This window comes from Triturus cristatus, chromosome 5_2 (genome assembly GCF_964204655.1).
Source record: "Triturus cristatus chromosome 5_2, aTriCri1.1, whole genome shotgun sequence".
NCBI classification, from domain to species: domain Eukaryota; kingdom Metazoa; phylum Chordata; class Amphibia; order Caudata; family Salamandridae; genus Triturus; species Triturus cristatus.
In genome coordinates this window covers 518,211,252-518,233,551 of record NC_140588.1, presented here as the reverse complement: position 1 = coordinate 518,233,551, position 22,300 = coordinate 518,211,252, and the positions used below count along the sequence as shown (strand labels likewise).

The 22,300-nt window shown below is 42.3% G+C and overlaps 1 protein-coding gene across 1 annotated transcript in view; it reads left to right on the top strand.

Moving 5' to 3' along the window:
- STAC (SH3 and cysteine rich domain) overlaps positions 1-22,300 on the top strand; it is a 943,669-nt gene that overhangs the window by 284,248 nt on the left and 637,121 nt on the right. Inside the window, exon 2 of the mRNA XM_085607561.1 lies at positions 11,484-11,775. Coding sequence (XP_085463687.1) covers positions 11,484-11,775 — 292 coding nt within the window. The remainder of the gene's footprint in view (positions 1-11,483; positions 11,776-22,300) is intronic.

The following is a 22,300-nucleotide window of genomic DNA, read 5'->3' as shown; positions in this document are numbered from 1 at the left end:
CAATTTAAGATTAAACCCTTCCGCAGAAGAGAGAGCGAATATTCAAAAACATGATTAGCCACACTTAATAGCTACGCGATGGTGCCAGTGCAAAAGGTTACAAATAATCCAGAACTGATCACATTCATAGAAGCAGCTCGAGGAATTGGCAATGCGTTAGTGTATACAAGTACAATACTGTAATTCAGGCAGAGCCTCCTCGGCTGTTAGCACAACTAAAGCCTGCAAAGTAATGCCCCTCCATGTTAAATGAGAAGAAAAAAGCCACAGAACCAAGTCAGGTTACTTAAGCCAGAACCAAAACAGTCAAATGTAAGCAGACCAAGTGAGAACCATATAAAAGAGGGACTGGTCAGGTGCTAAAAACAGCATCCAGTACGAGGAAGTAATCCACAGGCGATCTATCACAAAACAGCCAAATGTAAGCAAACCAAGTAAAAGCACTGGTGTTGATCACGATATTGGCATACAGAGCAAATTAAGCCAGCATACCCTCAATAAGTAGGACTGCCTAGTAAGTCAATGGCAGACCACCATATGGCAGAGGGACTGATCAAATGCTCAGAACAGTATACAGTACAGGGAAGCAATAGCCAATCCACCAAGCACTCAACACCAAACTGTAACACCATGCAGGTGAAGCGTTACAGAGCAGACCAAGGTATGGAATCATTAAGACCACAACAGTCACTCTGTAACTTAAACACCCACCGTTGTTCTTTGTTAAAGAGAAATTTAGAAACATCCGCAACATGCAAGGGAATGAAAGGTTGTTCAAGTACAGTCCACGACATCTGATCGGGGCTGTGATTGCGCTCAAGATAATGATTAGTCAATCTCGTTGATGCCTTCTTGCATCGGATGGTGCTCTTATGTTCCATGATGCGTTGTTTCACTTTTCTCATAGTCATGCCTACATATTGTTTCTGACATGGACAAGTGATCAGGTAAATAACCTTTTCACTGTTACAATTGGTGTGGCGAAGTTGTTTCCACGGTTTAAATAGGCCGATGTTGACCTCCGTAGTATGGCTCGTCTGTGCACAAACTACACAACCGCCACAAGGAAAGTGTCCACGAACTGGTGGAAGATTCCATAAAGGATTCGCAACAGCTGGCGGTGTGCTTCGAGGTCTGGTGTGAACCATAGCATCACGCAAATTACTACCCCTCTTGTATTAAAATAAGGGGAAAGCTAATTTTTCATGGCCGGTATTGAGAATTCGCCAATGTTTCCGCACGATTTTCTGTATGCGATTGGAAGAGGTGCTGAAGGTATTCACAAAAGTCAATCTATTGTGCGGTGCTTTAGGAGCAGAAACTTCCAACAAAGCATCACGGTTGTTATTTGCCGCTCGTTTAAAGGACTGTTTGATTAACCTCAGTGGGTAATTTCTGGATTTGAGGTTTTGTGATAGATCATTAGCATGTTTGCTGAAAGTTTCCTTAGTAGAGCAATTCCTTCTCAACCGAAGGAACTGACCAAAGGGCAGACCTGTCCTAAGTCCCTTAGGATGAAAACTATCAAATTTGAGCAACGAGTTTCTTGCCATTGGTTTGGTATATAGTTCGCTGCCAAGGCCTCCATCTGTAGGAAAAATCCACAGGTTCAAAAATGACAGTCCCAACTTGCTAAATTCCAAAGTAAAGTTGAGGAAGACGTTTTGATCATTGAGCCAGTGATGGAAAGCAGTTAAAGAGACATCATCTCCTCTCCATATGACCAAAACGTCATCGATATATCGTTTCCATACTTTAATGGAACCAAAAAACGGGTTAGTTGGCGTAAGCACATGATTCTGCTCAAAAAGATGGACATAGAGAGTACCCAGGCTGGGGGCAAAAACGCTGCCCATCGAAGTCCCGGAGAGTTGAAGGAAAAACCGGTCTTCGAACTTAAAAAAGTTTTCTGTCATCGCCAGCCTGGCACACTCCATGATGAAAGGAACAGGTGAACTCAGTGGTTCAACGATGTTATCCAATAGCGATCTAATCGCTTTGAGTGTGTCCCCCTGAGGGATACATGTGTACAACGATTCTACATCGAAGCTGACTAAATAGTCAGTCTCAATGTTAAAGTCGATGCCAGGTAGGATGTTCAAAACATCCTTGGTATCCTGAAGAAACGTAGGCATCCTTTTCACCAATGGTCTTAAGAACACATCAACAAAAGATGACAGGGGTTCAAGAAGTGAACCGATGCCCGAAATGATGGGTCTTCCTGGAGGAGGACGTTGCTCTTTATGCACCTTGGGCAACGTATACAAATATGGAGTCACAGGGTGCTTGATCACCAAATAGTCGGCCTCATGACTGGAAATCCATCCCTCCGATCTAGCTTCAGACACTAGTACACCAATTTCTTTTTGGAGTATTGGCGTGGGATCAGAACTCAACAGTTTGTAAAAACTGTCATTGTTGAGTTGTCGCAGGCATTCTTCGCAGTAGTCAGTGGTGTTAAGGATGACAATTGCACCGCCCTTATCGGCGGGCTTAATGATGATAGCCGTATTTTTTGACAGAGACTCAATAGCCTTTTTATCAATATTAGAACAATTATGATATTGACTTTTTGGAACCATATCGAGTTTAGAAACCTCAAGGGAGACTGCAGTCTCGAAAGCCAGTACAAGTGGAGGTATCGAGTTTGCTGGCGGTAAAAAAGTAGATTTATTGCGTAACCCACTATCTGTGATCTGATCAACACGGGTGGCATTATTAACAGTTTTATCTTTAAAGAAAAACCATAATCTAATCTTACGTAAAAACTGGCTAATTCGGACTGGATTGTGAATGGGTCGCCTGAGTTAGTAGGTACAAAGCCTAAACCTTTGTTGAGAACACTTTCTTCAGAAGAGGTCAAAACATAGGAACTCAAGTTGACTATCAGTTGCTGCTGGGCCCTGCTGTTTGTGGCCCTTTCATCATGCTGCGTAGACTGCGTGGAGATGTCGGTGGACTCCAATGTACTCGCGGTTGACCCTGTTGTCCTCTCCTTCTGCCTCTGTTTCTGCCTCGGCCCTGCCCTAAAAAAGGCTGCTTTTGAAACATCTGTGGGGGTTGATTAAAAGGCATCATTTGCGGATGGAATAGGACATTCGGGAACTGACACGGAGCCGGGTTCCACCATTGTGTGTGGGGATTGCCCTGCCAGTTCCGTCTATATTCCTGTCTACCTCTGCCTCAATTCTGGGCTGGAGGCCGTTCGGTAGAGTCAGAGTCACTAGACCAATCATCAGAACCCGATGTTGAGTAATTGGAACCATATTTCCTGCCTTTTCTGTTGTAATCGGGGGCAACATAGTTTTCTTGAGTATACGGATAAACCTTCTCAAAAGAAAACTTGGCCAGGTCTTTCTTAAATTTCTCAATTTTAGAGGCTAGGATGGAATCCTTCAGATCTTTGTTGGCTTTATTTGTTTCATCAAGATTCTTTTTAAAGACTGAATTAGAGAGAGTAGTTTTAATCTGGCCTTCAAGCACTTGTATCTCAATAAGAACGTTATCAGCTATCCGCTTCGCAGTACTGATAATTAAAATCAACCAGTCCCACGTACAGCGCCACGCTATAAGAGACCAATCCTTTAGAACCACCTTATCCTGTAGAAAAAGGCGCGGAGTATTGGTCACAATAAGCCCTGTAGGGGCGCAGTTAGCACAAAGGTACTCTGTCATTATGGCACCATGGACACGCGTACGGGTCCATGATTTCTTAAGAATTAGAAGTTTCGACCACTCATCTGTACCTCCAGCAGAAGTAGAGACCGAGGTATCAAGGATAGATGGAGTGTTAGTCAAAATGAGTCTAGCCATCTCCTCATCAAAGGCCAAGCCCGTAAATTCAGTCATCTTGAACGAACCAACCACTATACTACAACCCAAAGAGAAAACATTTTTTTTTTAATTTATTACTAGAGCGCAACTAGACACTACTACAATTGTGCGTGTCAAAAAGTGTGTAATGCGACCCGCAGCCGAAGGCTGCTCAAAATATTGTAAAAGACAAGTACACAATGGGGTGTGAGGGAGCACACAACCAACCTGGACACATCCCCCTACTAATAATGTATATACACAGAAGTCCAGGGGTAAAAAACAAAAAAACACAAAATAACCACAAAACTGCAATGAGGCATACAGAACCTGAATGATAATTAAACTAAAGCCTAGCTCAATAAGTCCTCAAAAAGAGGACGTAATCCCGTCACCCACCGTGGTGGCATGCTTCATCATATGGGACCTCCTCTAAACCAAACCTGGTTTGGCTAAGGAGCTACTACTCCCAAGTTAGATCTAAAGGAGGAGCTCGCGGATGTTTTAATCTACGCTGATGGGAAAAAAAAGATCTCCTAAAGATCGCTGAAGGTAGCCTAGGTTGGGTGAGACCCTATAGTGCAGTGTGAACCTAAGTGAAGTAAAATTGACTACAGGAAAAGAGATTACTTTAATAGAGAATTTCCCTGTGTCAATGTTAAAAGCAGAGTAGTGGCGCGATCTGACCAAATTAACGAACGCGCTCACAATAAACCAAGAAAAGGTCTACATGTTTCAGTCAAAGGAAATCAATAAATTAGGATCAAGGCTTTCTTCAGGACCAAACATCAAAACTACTGCAACTGCAAACTAGCGCATAAGGCGCTAATGTGAACTCGTGTCCAAATAAAGTCAAATGGAACGATACAACCAACCTTGTACCACAGGATCAATTCAAAATTTTAAGATCCTACCGGTCAAGAAGGTAAGTACCTGTAGCAATATGACAAAAAACAAAAAAACAAACAAAATGATTAATAACTAGGCAATGTGATTCAAACAAGTCTATAGCCCACACATAACCGGCCAATAGGTCCTCTAGATGTAAATCTTACCCGTAATTAAATCGGGACTAAGCCTGCCGCTCCTGGTAGCAACTCAGGGCGTGAGGCAGCGCTCTGTAAGTCACAGGGTGCTTGATCACCAAATAGTCGGCCTCATGACTGGAAATCCATCCCTCCGATCTAGCTTCAGACACTAGTACACCAATTTCTTTTTGGAGTCTTGGCGTGGGATCAGAACTCAACAGTTTGTAAAAACTGTCATTGTTGAGTTGTGGCAGGCATTCTTCGCGGATACATTTATCACCACTTTGGCTGAGATAAAGTGCCGCTAACTCGTCGATAAGGCCTTGAGAATATCCCCCTGTCTTGACTGAGTGCTACAGAGGCCTTTATTTTTGGGTTGAATTCTGTCTTGTCTGGAGGAATTGTTAATCGAGTGAGGGTTACTACGTTTCTTTTGTCGTTCTTTAATATTGCACTGGAAAAATGCAGTGTTAGTAATTCCATCCTAATCCAGCCAGATGCCACCATCAGGCTAATTTCTTGTCTATGTATACCAAAGAAGAGGAATTCTTATTTGTGGAAACTCACCCAATTGCATCTTCCGAAAAGAGCAAACTTCACCATCAACTTATAAATAATTAATTACTTTCCAGTACCAGTGGCAGTAGTTACCAGATCATCGTGATGATATCCATATGCATTTGGTATTAAAGATTACCCCCAGTTGTATGAAATATTTGACTGAAGATGGTGGTATATGTCACATTACAGTGGTATGTCCAATAAGGTCTTATGAAATAACCCCAATGGTAATGGGATCATAGACATGCCATCCCGGGGAAAAAACGGGACTGTAAAAATAGTATCAAGTTTCATCATAGAATGAATACAATTTTGCCACAGAATACTTTGCAGACTACTTCATCCAGGGTGCTGTATTGAATGTTTAGAGGCGCATAGCTGACACACTGCTTCAAAGGTTCAAAACTTTGAAAGGTTTGCCTTGCATGAAACAATGCACAGAGCCGCAGAAGTAGGATTCTCTCCATCTGGTTAGATGATATGGGAGGGAGATTGTTTTACCAATAAAAAATGAAGGGATATTTACATTACTTTCTTACTACTTTTTGATGCCTGGTTACACAAAATGAATGAGACGTTGTTTTAAAGGAAACCTCTATCAGTTCGCCAGAATGTAGCATGGACATTGCCCCATATGTTTTGTCACTTTATTTTCAGATTCATTATGGAGAAATGAAGGACTACAAAGCAGGATTGACTAAATTATGCAACAAGAAGTGCCAAATTTTGCAGCGAAATATGTTGCAATATTATTAAACCAATTGTCATCCCTGCGCAAACACTTTTTTAAGAAGGGATGGCAATGTTTACCTCACCTGATAATACCAAATATGATAAAGATAGCGCCCTCCGATAAATTTTAACAGGACATGTAGATTTTGGTACCGTAAGCATCAAAATCTGCATTTTATTACCCAAAATGTCAGTATGTATGACAATTTTCTCTTCCAATAAATTCCTTGCCAGATTTTAATTAGATGAAATAGTTATGGCATCTGAGAAGGCCTACTGGTAATCAGGCCCTAAGATACAAAAGGGATCTCCAGGCTATTCCCAGATTTCTTGATAAAGAAAAACATCTATTTTCAGCAGATTGCATTGAAGATATTTATCAATAAATAATATATTGCTGCCAGAAATGTAAACAATGAATTTTCAATTCTCTTTTTCCAGGTAAATTGTAGAAGATATTATGTAGTGGTGGGTGATAAATTTTGCCCCGCCAGAGGAGTTCGCTGAGTTTTGTCCACTCTACATTCCGCTTGCAACATGGAGTTCCAGCGAAACTCTGCCAACTGCCGTGTGGCCGAGTTTTTTCTCATGGTCAGCTTGCCAACATTAAAGTGGCGAGCTAAAGTGAAAATTTTACCTCCCCTAGCATGAATTTTGGGTGCTAGAACACCACACGGTTAGATTTTCTCAATGCGGATGGTTGTTGCAGGTCACGACCATTTGCATTAACAAAGCTGTCACTCGCATAAAAAATCTACTGAAGCGGCAGAAAGAAAAAGCACTCTCCAGCACGCCCCATGCTGCTATTCATGCTGATTTTAAGCAAAATCTTGTGGAGTTTTTATGTAACTCAGTGAAATTCTGCAGAGTGAAATTTCACAAGTGTTGCAAAGTCATCCTGTGACCTTGGCACCCCCCAACTTTTGCTGAATAGTACTGGTGGTAACTGACTCTGACTGACCCTGGGCTATGCCTAACCAGGCCCAGGGCCAGTGCTATGCTGAAAGAGACACATTTAGAATACAGTGAAAACACCTACATACACTAGGGTACACTATGGTATGGGGTACCCCTGTGATTGGCATGACCTACCCTATCAGACTCCATTAAATAATAGGGCAGGGGGATTAAAACTACCTAGAAGTGCCTATTCCGCAATAGGGAATGGTTGTTTAGCGGCCAGCAGCTTTTTCTGCACTTGCATGTGTGCACTGCTGAAGCTTGAGGTCAGTTTAAAAATAGCCCTTGGTGGCAGGACTACTTTTAAAAAGTAAATTGTGCCCAAACTCGACTTTGATGTTTAGAGCACTTAAAAGGGGATAACCTAAAATGTTCTGGCATATAAGGATCGGTAGACCCTTATTAAAATGAGTTTTATATGCCCTGGGTTAAGTGAAATTTCACTCCATACATTGTGATAAAGTGCTGCCCAATATCGACTTTGATGCTAAGAGCACTGTGGGTGGAGGATCTGCATTATTTCAACAGATTCAGAACCCCTAAAGTCTCCCCTAGTTGTCCCATGGGGTGGGGGCCCTGTAGAAATAAGCAAAGTACTTATAAAATATGTTTTTATAAACCCCGGTGCTGGAAAAATGGCTGAAGTCATTTTTCCCATTGCAAATCCCATGCCACATAGGTTAACATGGCAAGAAGTTATTAACTAATAGCCAGAGCTAGGATTAAGGAAATAATGAGCAGATGCAAGGGGAAGAGGCTATGGAAAGTAGCCATCCTAGGGGAGTGTTTAGCCAGCTCTTACCTCCCTGCTGGAAAATTAGCCATTATTCATCTGGAAGATTTGGGGCAAAATAACTCTACAGGATGCGGTCATATCCTTTGGGGGTTGCCCTGCTCCCATTGGTCAGGAGTGACCTCCTGCTTGACCCAGAGAATTTGGAATAAGTATCTGAGAGGGGCAAAGTCTCTCAGATCTGCTGCTTGAAATTAAGTAAGCAAGACGTTTCCATGCTGAGAAGTTGGGGTGAAATTCTAAGGCCTGACCTCTGAAGACTGCACCAGCTGAAACTACAGCTCTGTGGGTTTCCTTGCTGTAAAACAACTAAAGAGTGGACTCCCTGCAAGCTACAGGTTAACAGAGCTCACCTGAAACATCACCAAGGATCCCCAACCTGGAGAACTACTAGTGGATTTGTAAGGGTTTTGTCCAAGTGGATTGTGGGAACTGAAGTCCTCAATTTTCAAGGACCATCTTGGAGCTTCCAGACCCTTGGAGTCAGTTTGAGACGCTTTGGGACCCCTTGGGGAACTTCAGGAAGAAGTTCCAGGAGTTTAGAGAACTTTGGAGCAACTTTTGAAAAAAGCTCCATAGGGGGACCGACTCAACCTGGTCAGCCAAGCAGCTTGCCTTCAACCGCGAGCTGGCCAAGCCATTCAGGTTCATCCTGCTGAAAGCTCTGTAGGTCTGACTTCCAGAGTTTGACGGACTGTAGAAGAAATCTGAGGTCGGCGAACCCTCACCGAATCTGGCCTGGTGAAGAACATCGAGGGACCCCGCGAGAAAAAGCTCCAGAAAAGTCCAAAGGTAAAAACTGTGACCTACCGTGAGGGGTAGCTGCTTAGGGCTCCACTGTGGGCGGCCTGAAACTTTGACTTTGAGCCGGTCTATCGCGACCAGATATCTCAATATGGTGTTATAGGTTTCTAAGTGCTATATAATGCGAGATCTTTGAAAATTCATATCTCCGGTTCCCTGTAGTGGATTGTTGTTGTTTTGGTGCCATTGTATTGTAAAGGGTGCTAATTCCATTGTCCCTCGTGGTGTAAGGATTGAATGTCTGGGTTCTTCAGACAACGAATGCAAGTCTCTTGGGATGATCAATTTTAAAGCCGAACTTAAGCCAAACTAATTGGTTGTGGAAGTGTCTCAACGCGCTGGTTGCTGTCTCCGCGCTCAACCGCGGCTTTAAAATTGATCATCCCAAGAGACTCGCATTCGTTGTCTGAAGAACCCAGACATTCAATCCTTACACCACGAGGGACGTCTGGGATTAGCACCCTTTGCGCCCCTAATTATTAGGGCCCCTGAAATTATCAGGCACAAGACTTCATCTAGGAGTCACTCAGGTTGCCCTTCTGGTCCTGATGAAGACCCGCATGGCCCCTTAGACAGGTAAAAACGTCGACGCCCCTTCAACTACCTGGGACACGCAATCCTTTTCCGTGCCAGATGATTAATTGGACTTTTTCTTCAACTATATAACATGTATTGTTGTAATTTGTGAACGTGACCAGGTTTTGTTTGTGACGGTGAATTACGACCGTCCTCCTCTTTTGTGAATCAAAAGAATTTTTTATTGTTACTATGTTCTATTACTCTTCTATTACACTTTTGCTGCATGCACGTTCCCTCTGGAGCAACCCTGAGTTGAATACTACATGAATTTGAAAATTAAAATTGCCAAAAATGAAGTAAATGTATGGGGATTTATAATTTGGATGTTGCTTTTTATGCTGAAATGTCATATTTAATATTGTGAGCTACTCTAAATCTCCTTTCCTGTTCAGCTCATGACCTAGTAAATCATTCAACTAAGTAAGAGCCTTTTGCTCTCGTGTATCAATAATTAATTCAGGACCACTGTCTTTTGTATCAAGATTACACCCAGGTCCTTAATTTACTGGGTTACCCCATTTTTGTAATGGCTGAATTGGAATGGTGGCAGCCATTAAAATGCTTAATGAATCTGGGTCTCATCCACGTCTCTCTTTCTTTATTTGGAGCAATTGCAATAGTTTTCCCTCAGTGCAGTCTCTAATGCTGTAGGTGAAAATTCAACTGGCTTTCACTTGTACCTGTCTGTTTTATTTTATTTATTTTTAGAGTTTTCTATAGCACGAACAAGACCCTCAGAAGGGTATCTGAGCACTTTACAATACAAAGTAGAGTAAGTGTACATAACAGATCAGAGTAAGTATAAAAACATTTTGGCAAGGTTTGACAGATAACAAAGCGATAATAGAGATGAATTGTTCGATGCAGTGGGAACAAGTTCAAGTACGAGATAATCATAGAAGCGAGCGTGTCAAACATGGGAAGAGTAGACTGTGAGAATTGTTAAGGAGTTAAGGGAGGCATTTGCTCATCAAGAATGATTCGGCTCCCTTTTGAATGATGGTGTTGTGGAGATTCTTCTGATGAACGGAGGTAGTGAGTTCCATATTCTTGGTGCAGCTCCAGAGAAGGCTCTGTCAAAAGTTTTCTTCTCACTTAAGCGTGAAGGTTTCAGCAGTAGATTGTCGGACCTCCTGGAGTGTCTGGCTCCTCCAGATATAGTACATATCTGGGATAGGTATTGAGGGTGTTGTGGTGTATCGCTTTATGAGTGATGCAGGCCAATTTTAGGTGAATTCTAGCTTTGTAGGGAAGCCAGTTGAGCGCCTTCAGGTGAGGCGAGATATGGTCAAATTTCCTAGATCCTGTTAGGAGTCTTGCTGCTGCTACAGTTGAGAAAAGCTTTTAAAGGGGCTGTTGAGATTTTGGGAAGCCCCGAGAGGGTGGTAGATCCATACTCCAGCCTCAATATGACTAAAGCCTGAACTGCAGTTTTGAGGTCAGGGTTCTCACTAAATGGTTTCATTTTTCTGAGATAGCTGTGGTGAAATCGGGCATTTATAGCTTACAGGTTGATGTGTGTTTGCATATTAAGGTTCTTAGGTTCTTGTGATCTGCTGCTTCCTGAGTGATCTTACCAAAGCCTTACAGATTGCATTTGTGTTTATAAATTGTATTCTTCAAAATTATCCTAGCCAGAGTGTCACAGTATTGTGAAGGTAATTATATAGAGACACCATCTACACTTACCTACATATACTCACCTTCCCCATGTTGCATAGTCAATTTTCTGGATTAAATATTTTTGTATGCCGATATTTTTGAAGTCGATATTCTGGGATGCAAACCATATACATTTCTACTACTCTGCTGCTATCTCTTGCCCTATTACTGCAGATCCTTGATCTAGACTACAAGGACAGCCATTCGGTGTGCTTGGCACCATTCTAAAAACACCTTAAAATGTCTTTAATTGCATTCATAATTAGCATCACTTCCTATACTATTATTTATTCTGAAAGTATGCCATTTATCATTATTTGAATGTTGCTTTGCATCAATTCTATTTAGTTGCTATAGAGTGCAGAGTTCCCACCCAGGTGTATTCAAACTACTACGGGGTTCCGGTTACAACGAGTAGATACTGAAAGCATTATGTGATTTAGGAGAAATAATCTGTCTGGAATTCTGTTCATTGCAATAAGGGTGTGTGCCCTCTTGGGAGCCGGAGCACAACTCCTCTTTCATGGCATGTCCATTTCATTTTATTGCAGCTCCAGAAGCTGAAGAAATCTCTTTCGTTTAAAACCAAAAGCATGCGGAGCAAAAGCGCAGACAACTTCTTCCAGAGCAATAATAGCACGGAGGTGAAACTTCAAGTGGATTTGTTACCCAAAGTGTGCATTAGCACCAGCCAGCTCACAATATCTGACAGCCAGAACTCCACCCCAAAGAAATGCAGCAGCCCAGTCCAGCCCCCTCCGCCGGCCTCCAAGACCCACGCTTTCCAGGAGCATATCTTCAAAAAGCCCACATTCTGCGACTCCTGCAACCACATGATTGTCGGTAAGAATCGTTTGTTTTTCCGGTGCTATTTTTAGAAGTCAAACTCTCCTTTCAAGATGTTTGTTTTGCCACTGTCTTTATAACCACAGCAGGATTTGGCAGGGTGGTGTTGCATAGTGAGTGGGTGTTTTCCTTTCTAGATTAAGTTCCCGAAATTTACCAGACTATTAACATTTGCAAAAAAACCATTGTTTGTACAGCTCATAGCGTGTGTTAATCAGATGTTTTATCTCGTGTCACCTGCTTGGCGTGCGTTGCACTGTACAATGGAATTGATACTTGCACTAGTTCATACAATACAGAAAAGAAACAGCGACAAAGAAACACATGAAAATACCGAAAGAGTGATGCTCAGTGCCACCATCAGAAAACGGTTCAGTGCGTACTCTGACAAGAATACTACAATTCAGAGATGAATATAGGTTAATATTATTCACTGTATCTGGACACGTGTGTGTGCGTTTAAGATAGATCAAGAGAGAGTGAGAGAGAGAGAGAGCGAGAGAGAGAGAGAGAGAGAGAGAGAGAGAGATAGCATGGACAAGCTATAAATTGGCACTTACATCTATCTAAAAGGAATGGCAATAAAACATCAGTAGATGACATGTTGACAGAATATGTCTCGTAATTATGCCCCTAACTGAACAGACATAATGGTTTGCTATTCAAATTTCAAGTATTTAACGTCGTTTTATTAAAGCAACCAACACATACCACTTTTCCCATCAGCCAGTCTCGCTGATAGGTATGAAGTTGGAAAATGAGGTGTAATCAAAAATGCTCCCGGACATCAGAATTAGCACTGCAGAAGGCAGCAAACCCTATAAAGATGGTTGGCTACAATATTTCTTAGCATGTAGAAGTGGTGATGGAACTGACTTCAACCTTCTCGGCAAAACAAATACGATTAATTATAGGAAAACCATAATGTGAGTTAATGCTATATGAGGGGGAGAAGCAAGCACACTTATACTGACAAGTTCTCTTCTAAGACATATTTTGGAAATATTTCATTCAAACAGAGAAGATGGATGAACCTTACTTATAAATGCAAGACATCACCACATACCACCACATTTCCATATCTATTAGTAACAGAGCGTCTGCTACCGGACCTGGGTGGTGAGGGAGACAAAAAACAAAGCCAAACAGACAAAAAAACATTTACTAAAGAAAAACTAACCAAAAAAAGCCACTTACCTGAAAAAGGCCACTGCCTCTGAGCTTCGTCCTCCGTCCCTCGGACATATTCCTGCTCTCCCGGCCAGCAGCAAGAAGAACCCGCCCTCCCAGCCTCCCCATAGTCAATCACAATGATGCAATGTAGCGTTGTGATTGGTCTGAGCACCGTGGATCAGCGCTGAGACGGAGACTGAGAGGGTTTGCATGTTCCTCACCAGGCTGTGTAGGGCCAGCTAAGCAGTACAGTGCACTTCAGGAGTAAAAATCACTCCTATCTCTACTCGCCAGCCCCGCCCCGCCCGAGAGCCAATAACTTACATAGGAAAAACAAAATGATAATTGTTATTATGATTTTATTTTTACTTTTTTCAGCGGGGTGATGCTCCTCCGCCTTAGTGAAGGAGCCGCGGAGAACTAAAGCGGGACTACTAGACAGACATGCTGGATCACTGCTGTGAGTCCCACATAACACAACCTAATGCAAAGCTATCAGTAGCACATTTTAGGGCAATGTGGTCCCCATTGTTCTTTAAAGTCAAGCAGATCTTGGCACAGTAACGCACGCACGCTGATGACATACAGTTCATTCTCTCCTTTACCGACTCAACCTGCACTGCCAAAGCAAACTTTGCCAACTGCATAAACAACGTTACTGCTTTGATGAGAAACACCCGCCTCCAGCTCAAAACAGACAAAACCAAAGTCCTAATCTTCTGCAACAACCACTACTGCTGGGTCGCACTTGGTGGCCCTCCAACTTGGGACCCCGACCCATCCCTGCAGACCATGCCAAGAACTTTGGGATAATCCTGGAAAACCAACCTCTCCTTGAGCAGACAGATCAATGCTGGCTCCTCATCATCCTTCCACATCCTGCAAATGCAACGCAATATTTTCAAGTGAATCCCACTGAACACCAGACGAACAGTCACCCATGCTCTTATCACAAGTCGGCTTGATTATGGAAACTCCCTTGACATCAGAATCCCAGCCCACATCCTATACCAATTCCAAGCAACCCAAAATGCCACCACCAGAACCAACTTAAACATATTTTCACTGGCTTTAATTCCTCTGTCACTGCCTAAGAACTAATGAGACCAGCACTTTCATGTATGCTGCAACAGGCAAAATGTGCAGTGCAGCAAATTCAGTACTGGTGATGCAGATACTATGATTTATAGACTTTTGTATAACTTTGCAATGTTTTTTCAAGGCATGTGCATCACAACTTTTCAAGACATTGGGTTGAGTTCAACCAGTGATTGGTTATTGTTTTAGGAAAAACAAAAATAGACTCTGGTGCTGATTATATTGTAAGTTAGAACAGTTTGTGCTCAAGTAGATTCTTGACATGGTAGAAGCGAACCCATCCGTGAATGGAGACCACCGTTTGATGCATGATTGATTCTCTTCTACAGTGTAAGTGACATCCCTTAGAAATTTGAGGAAAATTATCATCAGAGTCATTGCTTAATTTGAATATTATCAATTATCATGCTTCTATCAAGCCAAAGGGCACTTTTTTTGCCAACAATAAAGCACAGTGTCATACATTATTTATACAAGTTCAGGCTGATGAAAACCAAATGCCAAAACATGAGCAAAACATTTTGCATAATATTGTTGACATAAATTTGTCACATCAATACTGTAGGGTAACTGTTCCTATGGTGTGCAATCGTAGGTTGGAAAAGTGATAAAAAGATTGGATGGGTACTTTCTTATTGGGAAGTGGTGCCCTCAAACACCTGTGAGGGTGTCATGCCTCATCATCCAGCTGTGCTCCTTGTGGGGTCGGGCTGCAATGCCCCATCAGCCCTGCAAGAGGGCTCTTTGGCAGAGATCTTGTGATAAGAGGTTGTGATGGTAAATGCAGGTGTGTGGCGAAAGGGTGGAGTTCAATTAGTGAATTATTGCTGCCTATAGGGTACCTCAATGCTATATTTTAATCCAAGGTCCCCATGGTAGGGTTAAATGGTGTATGTAGATTGTGAGTTTCTTGTAATGGAGAAGACCAATCTACTTGTGTGTGTGGGTCTGGGTAGACAGGTAACACGCCTCAGTGGTCCAGGAGGGATCCATGGCATTAAAATGGTGGTAGGGTTAAATGGTATGTGTAGATTGTGAGTTGCTTGTAATCGAGAAGAACATTCTACTTGTGTGTATTGGTCTGGGTGGACGTTTCACGCCTCAGTGATCCAGGAAGGATCTGTGGTATTTGATCATGACCGAAAATGGGAGAGAGACAGTCCCTATCCTTGTTCTAGGTTATGTGGGGGATTCCTTGTCTCGTGGGCTATTCACTGTTAGCACCAAATAATTTCTTAAAGATCACATAGGTACCTAGTGGACATATGACCAACGGCTTCTGGATTTCCAACCCTTAAACAAGAAATAAAAGGCACCTTGGGTCCATGCAGAGGACCGAGACTTCGCTTCGGTTTAGATACTGGTGGATAGTCGCTGTATATGGTGTGTAGACCTACCCTCCTGTCTGCCTGCCCAGAGGTTAGTCCCCATTTTAGATTCATCAATAAATCAGATAGTGATACTGGACAACTACAAAGTTACTACATTGCAACTTTAACACAGGTTTTAAGCTTCAAATTAGCATGCAACTGTCAAGGTAATTGCGTCATGTTTAAATACATTGTGGATGTTTGGAATAATAAATTGTGAAAAATGCGAATGATGAGAAGGAACTGGTGTAAAGGGTGACTGACCTTACAAGTTACACTACTTTTAAGGTTTATCCTTGCAATGTAGTATACACAGCAATAGTCATTCTTAACTTTGGTTTCTAAACAAAAAATATTGTTTCCCCAAACAAATGCATATTTACAGAAAGTTAATACGTTATTCCTTTACTCCTTCTTTTCTCAATCAATGTGTCCTTGTATGCGATTGGACTTGAGGATGTATTGTGCATTAAAAAGTATTGCTAAATGCCCAGTTTGCATATTGTGTACCTTTTGTGAATTCTTTCAGCAAAGAAAATTATGCAAATTTTTCCCAGGCCTGGAATTAATCTCAACTTAACATCTTGAAACACAAAAGACATTCCACTCAGTAAATGCCTAAACTTGGGACATAGCGAAAATGTAATGGCACATAGAGTCCTCCAATAGTCGTACCATGTTGGCAACATACATATGTCCTTATGAATTTAACATCAAAAACAAGGTGATGGATGGAAGGCTTGAATTAATATCAACCACTGTCAATTGCTCATGCCAAATCCCAATGCTTTATTTTTTCTAGCACCTGGCCTCTTAAATTTGGACCGAGTCATATGCATAACATTATTGACCCTGTCCCAGTGGGAACAGTCCAGCCCGTACTGCCAAGCCAGGTACTTCCTGAAGCAGAATTCTGCAATCCAGCCTTGGTTTCACCCTTACTAAAGCTCATCAGCCAGATGTAGCACGGTTCCAAAGTTACAGTCGGCACAGGACCCACATGTGGGCATACTCGTCACAGTTAGGGTATCAAAAACTATGTGATGGATGGAATGCTTGAATTCATCTTACGTACTATCAATCATTTGGGGCTGTATCCCAATCCATCATTTTGTGCCCACAATGCCAACTCAGTTTGGACCCAGCCATGTGCAGATCAGGCTTGATCCAGCTCTTCGTGGGAACAGTCCAGCCGCGAAGTGTCAGGCCAGGTTCTCCTTTAACCAGGGACACAAGCAGCCCAGGATCAGTTTTGTCCTCATTTGGGCTCCTCAGCCAGGTATAGCTTGGTTTGTATTAGTATCACCGGGAGCACAGGTCCCGCGTCTGGGCATTACTGTCACACTTAGGGCATCAAAAACAAGGTGATGGATGGAATGCTTGAATTAATCTCAGCCACTGGCAGTCACTCTGGGTGAATCCCAACACCATTCTACCCCAATCTTGACCCAGTCATATGCAAATCAGTCTTTACCCTGCTCCAATGGGAACAGTCCAGCCTGACCTGCCAGGCCAGGTCCTCCCTGGACTGGACACAATCAACCCAGGACCGGTTCACCTTTTGAATTTCCTACATTCTAATGGCCCCATTGATTTCATACATTCTGGCAGCCCCCATCCCTAAAATTGGGAATACAGCAAAGCTGCCATAAAGGTGGTTTTTCTTCATTCATGTGTGTATTGTAAAACTGCAGAATTCCAGAAAAACTGTTTATGTGAAGCTCATTTGCGCTAATTGTGTACTTTGTGTGGTCTAAATTCAACTTGAAAATGTTCTGAAATTGGCTCACGCTGAGTAATTAGAAGACTTGTGAAAAAATCGCATCCTGGAAGCAAACTGTGTCATTCTATAATTCCTTTCCTCTCAGTATACAAACATGTATACCTATGCTGTATTTAAACAGAAGAGGACCAAAGTACTTCAACTCAGTTGATGACATTACATTTTTTACTACAGGTGGGCCTTTATCCAGGTTTGGGCATTTATACCCAAAAGAGAATTACAAGATAGGCACAGATCGCACCCAAACAGAAGTTCGCCCTCACAGTTCATGACGGGTGAAACCTGACACAAATTGCTTGTGCAAATTGTGCTCAATTCCGGTTTATGTGCCCCGTACTGTGTGAAATCTATTGTAACTCTTTAATCCTGAGAGCACAACTTGCAATTCGGTAACTTTTGCACCTACCAATAACCACCCCTGCAGTAGTTGTAATTAGAAAAGGCATAATTTGCACAAGTGATCCAGTAACTCACTGTGAATAGCTTCAACTTATTTCGAATAGACATATTTTCTTGGGGGTGTTTGTCATTTTACATTTTAAATTGTGCAATTTTTTTAGGATTAATACTAACTTACCCATGTATCCCTACATTTTAAAACTCAGTGTGTCTAGTTTAAATAAAAGTATTTCTGCACCTAAATACAGTGAGTCAATGAGTACATTTGTGAAAGAAAAATCTCAAAATAATGTCAGAAAATCAGGAGTGACAGACTTTTACCCTCTTCAGTTAGATTTCAGGAAGTTACACTAGTATTGTGGAAGTTCTGTATTTACAGATTTATCTTTACAGTTGGGTTTGAGGGCCTGCTAGGGAAGTCCATTCTACAGACATCTGTGAACTCCCACAAACTTGTAGGCTTCTTGATACACACATGCCAACTGCGAGTAGGTTTTCACCCTAGAAGCAGTGCAAATCCAGTAAGGGACTTCCAGGCAGTGAGCGTGAGCCAGTAGTCCCATCTTTAACATGAGCCCAAAGGGAAGGATTAATTGAGGGGCAAAATATTTTCCCTGTGCAGAACCGAAAAATAGAAGCTAAGGGCCTGATGTTCCAAGACCCATTCACATACCAGAAAATGCAATTTATATACTTACTGGTTTGCAAATTGGTAGCTAATGTTCATGCAACCTATATTCTAATATGTTGAATTGCAAATTGGACATTCCTAGAGGGTCGCGAAATGACCTGTGTAATGACTAATAACTAAGGAAAGGTGATAACTTACCAATGGCTGCAAATGCAGGGATGGTGGCCTGCAAAGAAAAGCAAACCACCATGTTTGTTTTTTCTTTCCCAAACGCAGCAATTTTTATTATTATTTTTCCAATAAAAAAGTAACCAATGTCACTTAAATGGATAGGTACTGCTTTTCAAAAATAAATTTTCCCGGTTTGGGAAGACATTGGAGCCGTGTGCAGTGGTCGCCAGCACCACTTCCTATTCGCCTTGAGACTCTCCAAATGGGATACTGCCACATTGTGATAGCTTACCACCCCTTCTGAGGTGTACGCATTTGATCAATGGTTTGCAACAGGAATTGCGGCCAATTCAATTGCATTCAATTCAGTTCGGACTCCCATATAGGAGGGGGCAACACTTTCATGTCCCCTCCTGTTTGTAATTCGTCATGGGTCACTAAATTGCAAAACGGGTTTTGTGCAAAGCAAATTCTAATTTTGCAGTTCTTAAGCCTGATTTTTATGATTCGCAGGCTTAGTGATGGCAAAAGGTTTTACACATGAGTAATTCTGAATACTCCAATCGGTGTGTTGATTTGAAATTACTACTGCAATTCTTTAAGAATGCTATATAAGTTGGAGATTTGCTCTAAACATAGAAGTAGTCATACAAGAGCAAATTTCAGATTTTTTCCCTTCCTTTCATGGATTGTGCCGAGTGTGAAAAAGGAAATCATGTGAAAAGGCTGTTGGGTGCAGAAGTAGCTATGTTTAGTATGCACTAGCAGAAAAAATGACATTATTTTTAGTAGCCTGGCATTTGAAAATAAAAGCAATGACTCAAGCTGCTTATTTTAATGTGTCACACAGACGGTATAACATTTGTTTGTACAGATTGGGAAATGAACTTAGGGCAAGTTTTGTCAGCCATCCTCCCTGCTGTGTGATGTGCAATTATTCATCACTCACGGGTAAAGACATGAGACTGATGCCAGTAGAAAAAGAAACCTGGCTGAAGTTACACCGCCGTTCCCTTAGCAGTTAATATCATGTTAACGTGGTCTTTACACTCTCTCAGTAAATGTACATAAATATAACTTTGATTGGACAATACCATTTTAAATTAATTTGTGCACTTTCCTGAGCTTTAAATAGAATTTTTTTTATTGGATACTGAAGCTGTCACAAATTCTTGTTTTCTTCAGAACAAGCGTCCCTGTGTGGTAGATGTACTATTTTGTGCTTCCCTATCCTCCACTTCCCTCTCCTTTTTCCTTTTTCCGAATTGGAGCCTGGAATCCATGAGATATACACTCGGCTGGATGTGAGTTACCCAAAAATGCTCCCACCCCTGAATAGTCCTGAGAGTATCCCCTTGCCCAGCTAGGATAAGGAGTGAGGGGATGTTGGTATGCGCTTTAGACTCCACTCTTGGGCAGAGATGTAATTCAGCCCTTATAGAAAATAGTTACACTCCCCAGTAACTGAAACCCTTACTACCTTGTTTGCATGTGTGTTTATGTGTGTTCGTGTTTGTTTGCATATATGAATGAATGTGTTATTTGCATGCATGATGTCACTGAGGGCAAGGCGGACTCTGCAGTTTCCCTCTGCAGGGACCTCCCTCCCCTCTTGGTCCCTGTGCTTGGACTCAGGATGCCATGGTTCCTCCTGGGCTCAAGAAAACTTCTGTTGCTTCCCATCACCTTTGCCCAAACCTCACGTCATGCATCCTGCAAAGGAAGTGACCCCGTTGTCCGATTTTGAGGGCTGAATATGTGTTCAGTGTGGTCAAAGTAATCAGTAACTGAGTACATGAGTATCAATCTAGTGGGAAATGTCTGCAAACCTCCAGTAGCCCAGATAGGCTCTAACTGCAAAAAATGAAAGTAGCAGCAGCAGTAATTGAGCAGTGAACACGTCAATCACCCTCAAACAAGATATATCAGACCTGACAGGATAGTTCGATGAGTTATAGTACCACTGGTGCTGCTGGCAACTAGTGCGACCTGCAGGTCACCAGTCTGAATCCCTGCAAGACTGTGTCAGCCTTTCTTCCTCCTGGGGTTGATCAACCATGAACTATCAAATTGGGTGACTGTAACACTTATTATTTACAAGGTCTACAAACAGCAAAAACTGTTCTGAAACTTGGTACACAACTCCTACCTGTACTTCAATTCTCATGTACTCTCACTTACGAATATGTTCAGAAAATGTGGAGAAGCTGGGGAAAAATGTACTATGTGCATCTGCTCTAATCACAACAGAGGTCATGTGCCCCAGCATGGCAAATGCCAAAAATATACCTGCAATTGTGCAATCAAAGGTGTGCATGTCAAGTATGTTAGAGGTGGACGTTATTCATCACAGGGCCCATGATCAAGTCAAATCAACGCTTGTGCAAACACGGGACTGACCAGGCTAGTCAATGCTGGTGCCAGCCGGACTGACTATGCCTATGAACTCTGTTGCAGACCTGGCCAAAGGTGCTCCCCTCGTCCGCCTCACCACTCTCATGTAGGCTACCTCCTGGGTTGCTCCTGAGCTCACCCCCTCACTCCTGTACCCCAGTTTAATGCACTTCCAGTGGTCCCACAGATTATGACAATTGGCGCTATTCGAAATAATCATGCAAATATATGACAAATACAATTCTTTTGTGCCCTGTGTTATACAATGTGCTCTATTGAAGGAATGGCTAAAACAAAAATACATTGATAAATACAGTTCTTGGCAAATGCAAAGCTGCATATCTCACGGGTTTCCCTGTTTCGTTCTGATCTCTCCTGAACGTATGGCACAATTACTCTGGCCTCACTCTTTGGATGGCTCCGCTATTGTCATGTCATTGCCAATCCTGTGACATTTGAAAGTCTGAAAGGGCAATGACTTCTATTCTGTGTTGGTGGAGATGGAGGGAACTGCTGCAGATATCTTTTTAATACTGCTAAAGGTCACCGACAATAGGTTCCATCCTGCTGGAAATGATTTGTTTTGCTGCTGTTGGCAAAGTGGATTTCGTGTTCCTTTGAAACAAATAGGTCTAGAAAATTTACAAACAGCGCAACTATTTTGTGAGGCGCTGATATATGCCCCATGTGATATTAGCCATTCCTCCGGCCGGCACAACAATTTATCTCAAAGTTAACAATCAAAAAAGAGAGAAGGAAGAGACAGGAGATTATCATACAAATCAAGACTATTTTCTTCACCTGGCTTCGCACTTTCTATTTTTTATGTATTGCTAGTTCTGCCTCTGCAGAAATGAAGTAATCAAGTTCTCATTTTGTGTTGGACTTTTTCTTATCTGCTGGTCAAAATGAAATAAAAACCAAAGCAATGATATTTACACAGGTTTAGCTAGATTTGATTTCCTCTGTTATAAACACACACTGGGCCGTCCTAATTAGGATGTGCAGCTAAAATATGTTTCCCAACACCCTTTCTAAGCTTCTCTTGTATTTTGTTAGTTTCAGCTTTTGCCACTTACACTCACCTGCTGTTGCACCCTTTTTTTGCTCGTGCTTGTCAGCACAGCTGTCACCATACATTATGGGCCTCATTATAATAGAGGTCTGATCGCAACTGACATGCCGTCGGTTGAGGTCCGACCTACATCTGGCGCCGCATTCCAACTGCCTCATTATGATGTGCAGCGGTCGGAGGCAACAGGCAGAGGAACCGACCGACGCTTCTGATGGGCTCAAGGAGCCTGTCTGACCGTCAGTCATATTGTAATACCCTACAATAGGTCGGTGCCTACTCAGGCACCGCCTTAGGGATTATGATGTTCCTTTCATATAGCCTTTCAATAGTGGTCCGACCACCATTGGAAGACTTTTGGAAACGGACTTTAGGGGCCCCGGCAGGGCCCCGTCCCTCTGCTGCATCTTCCATGAGGTCTGGGAGGCACC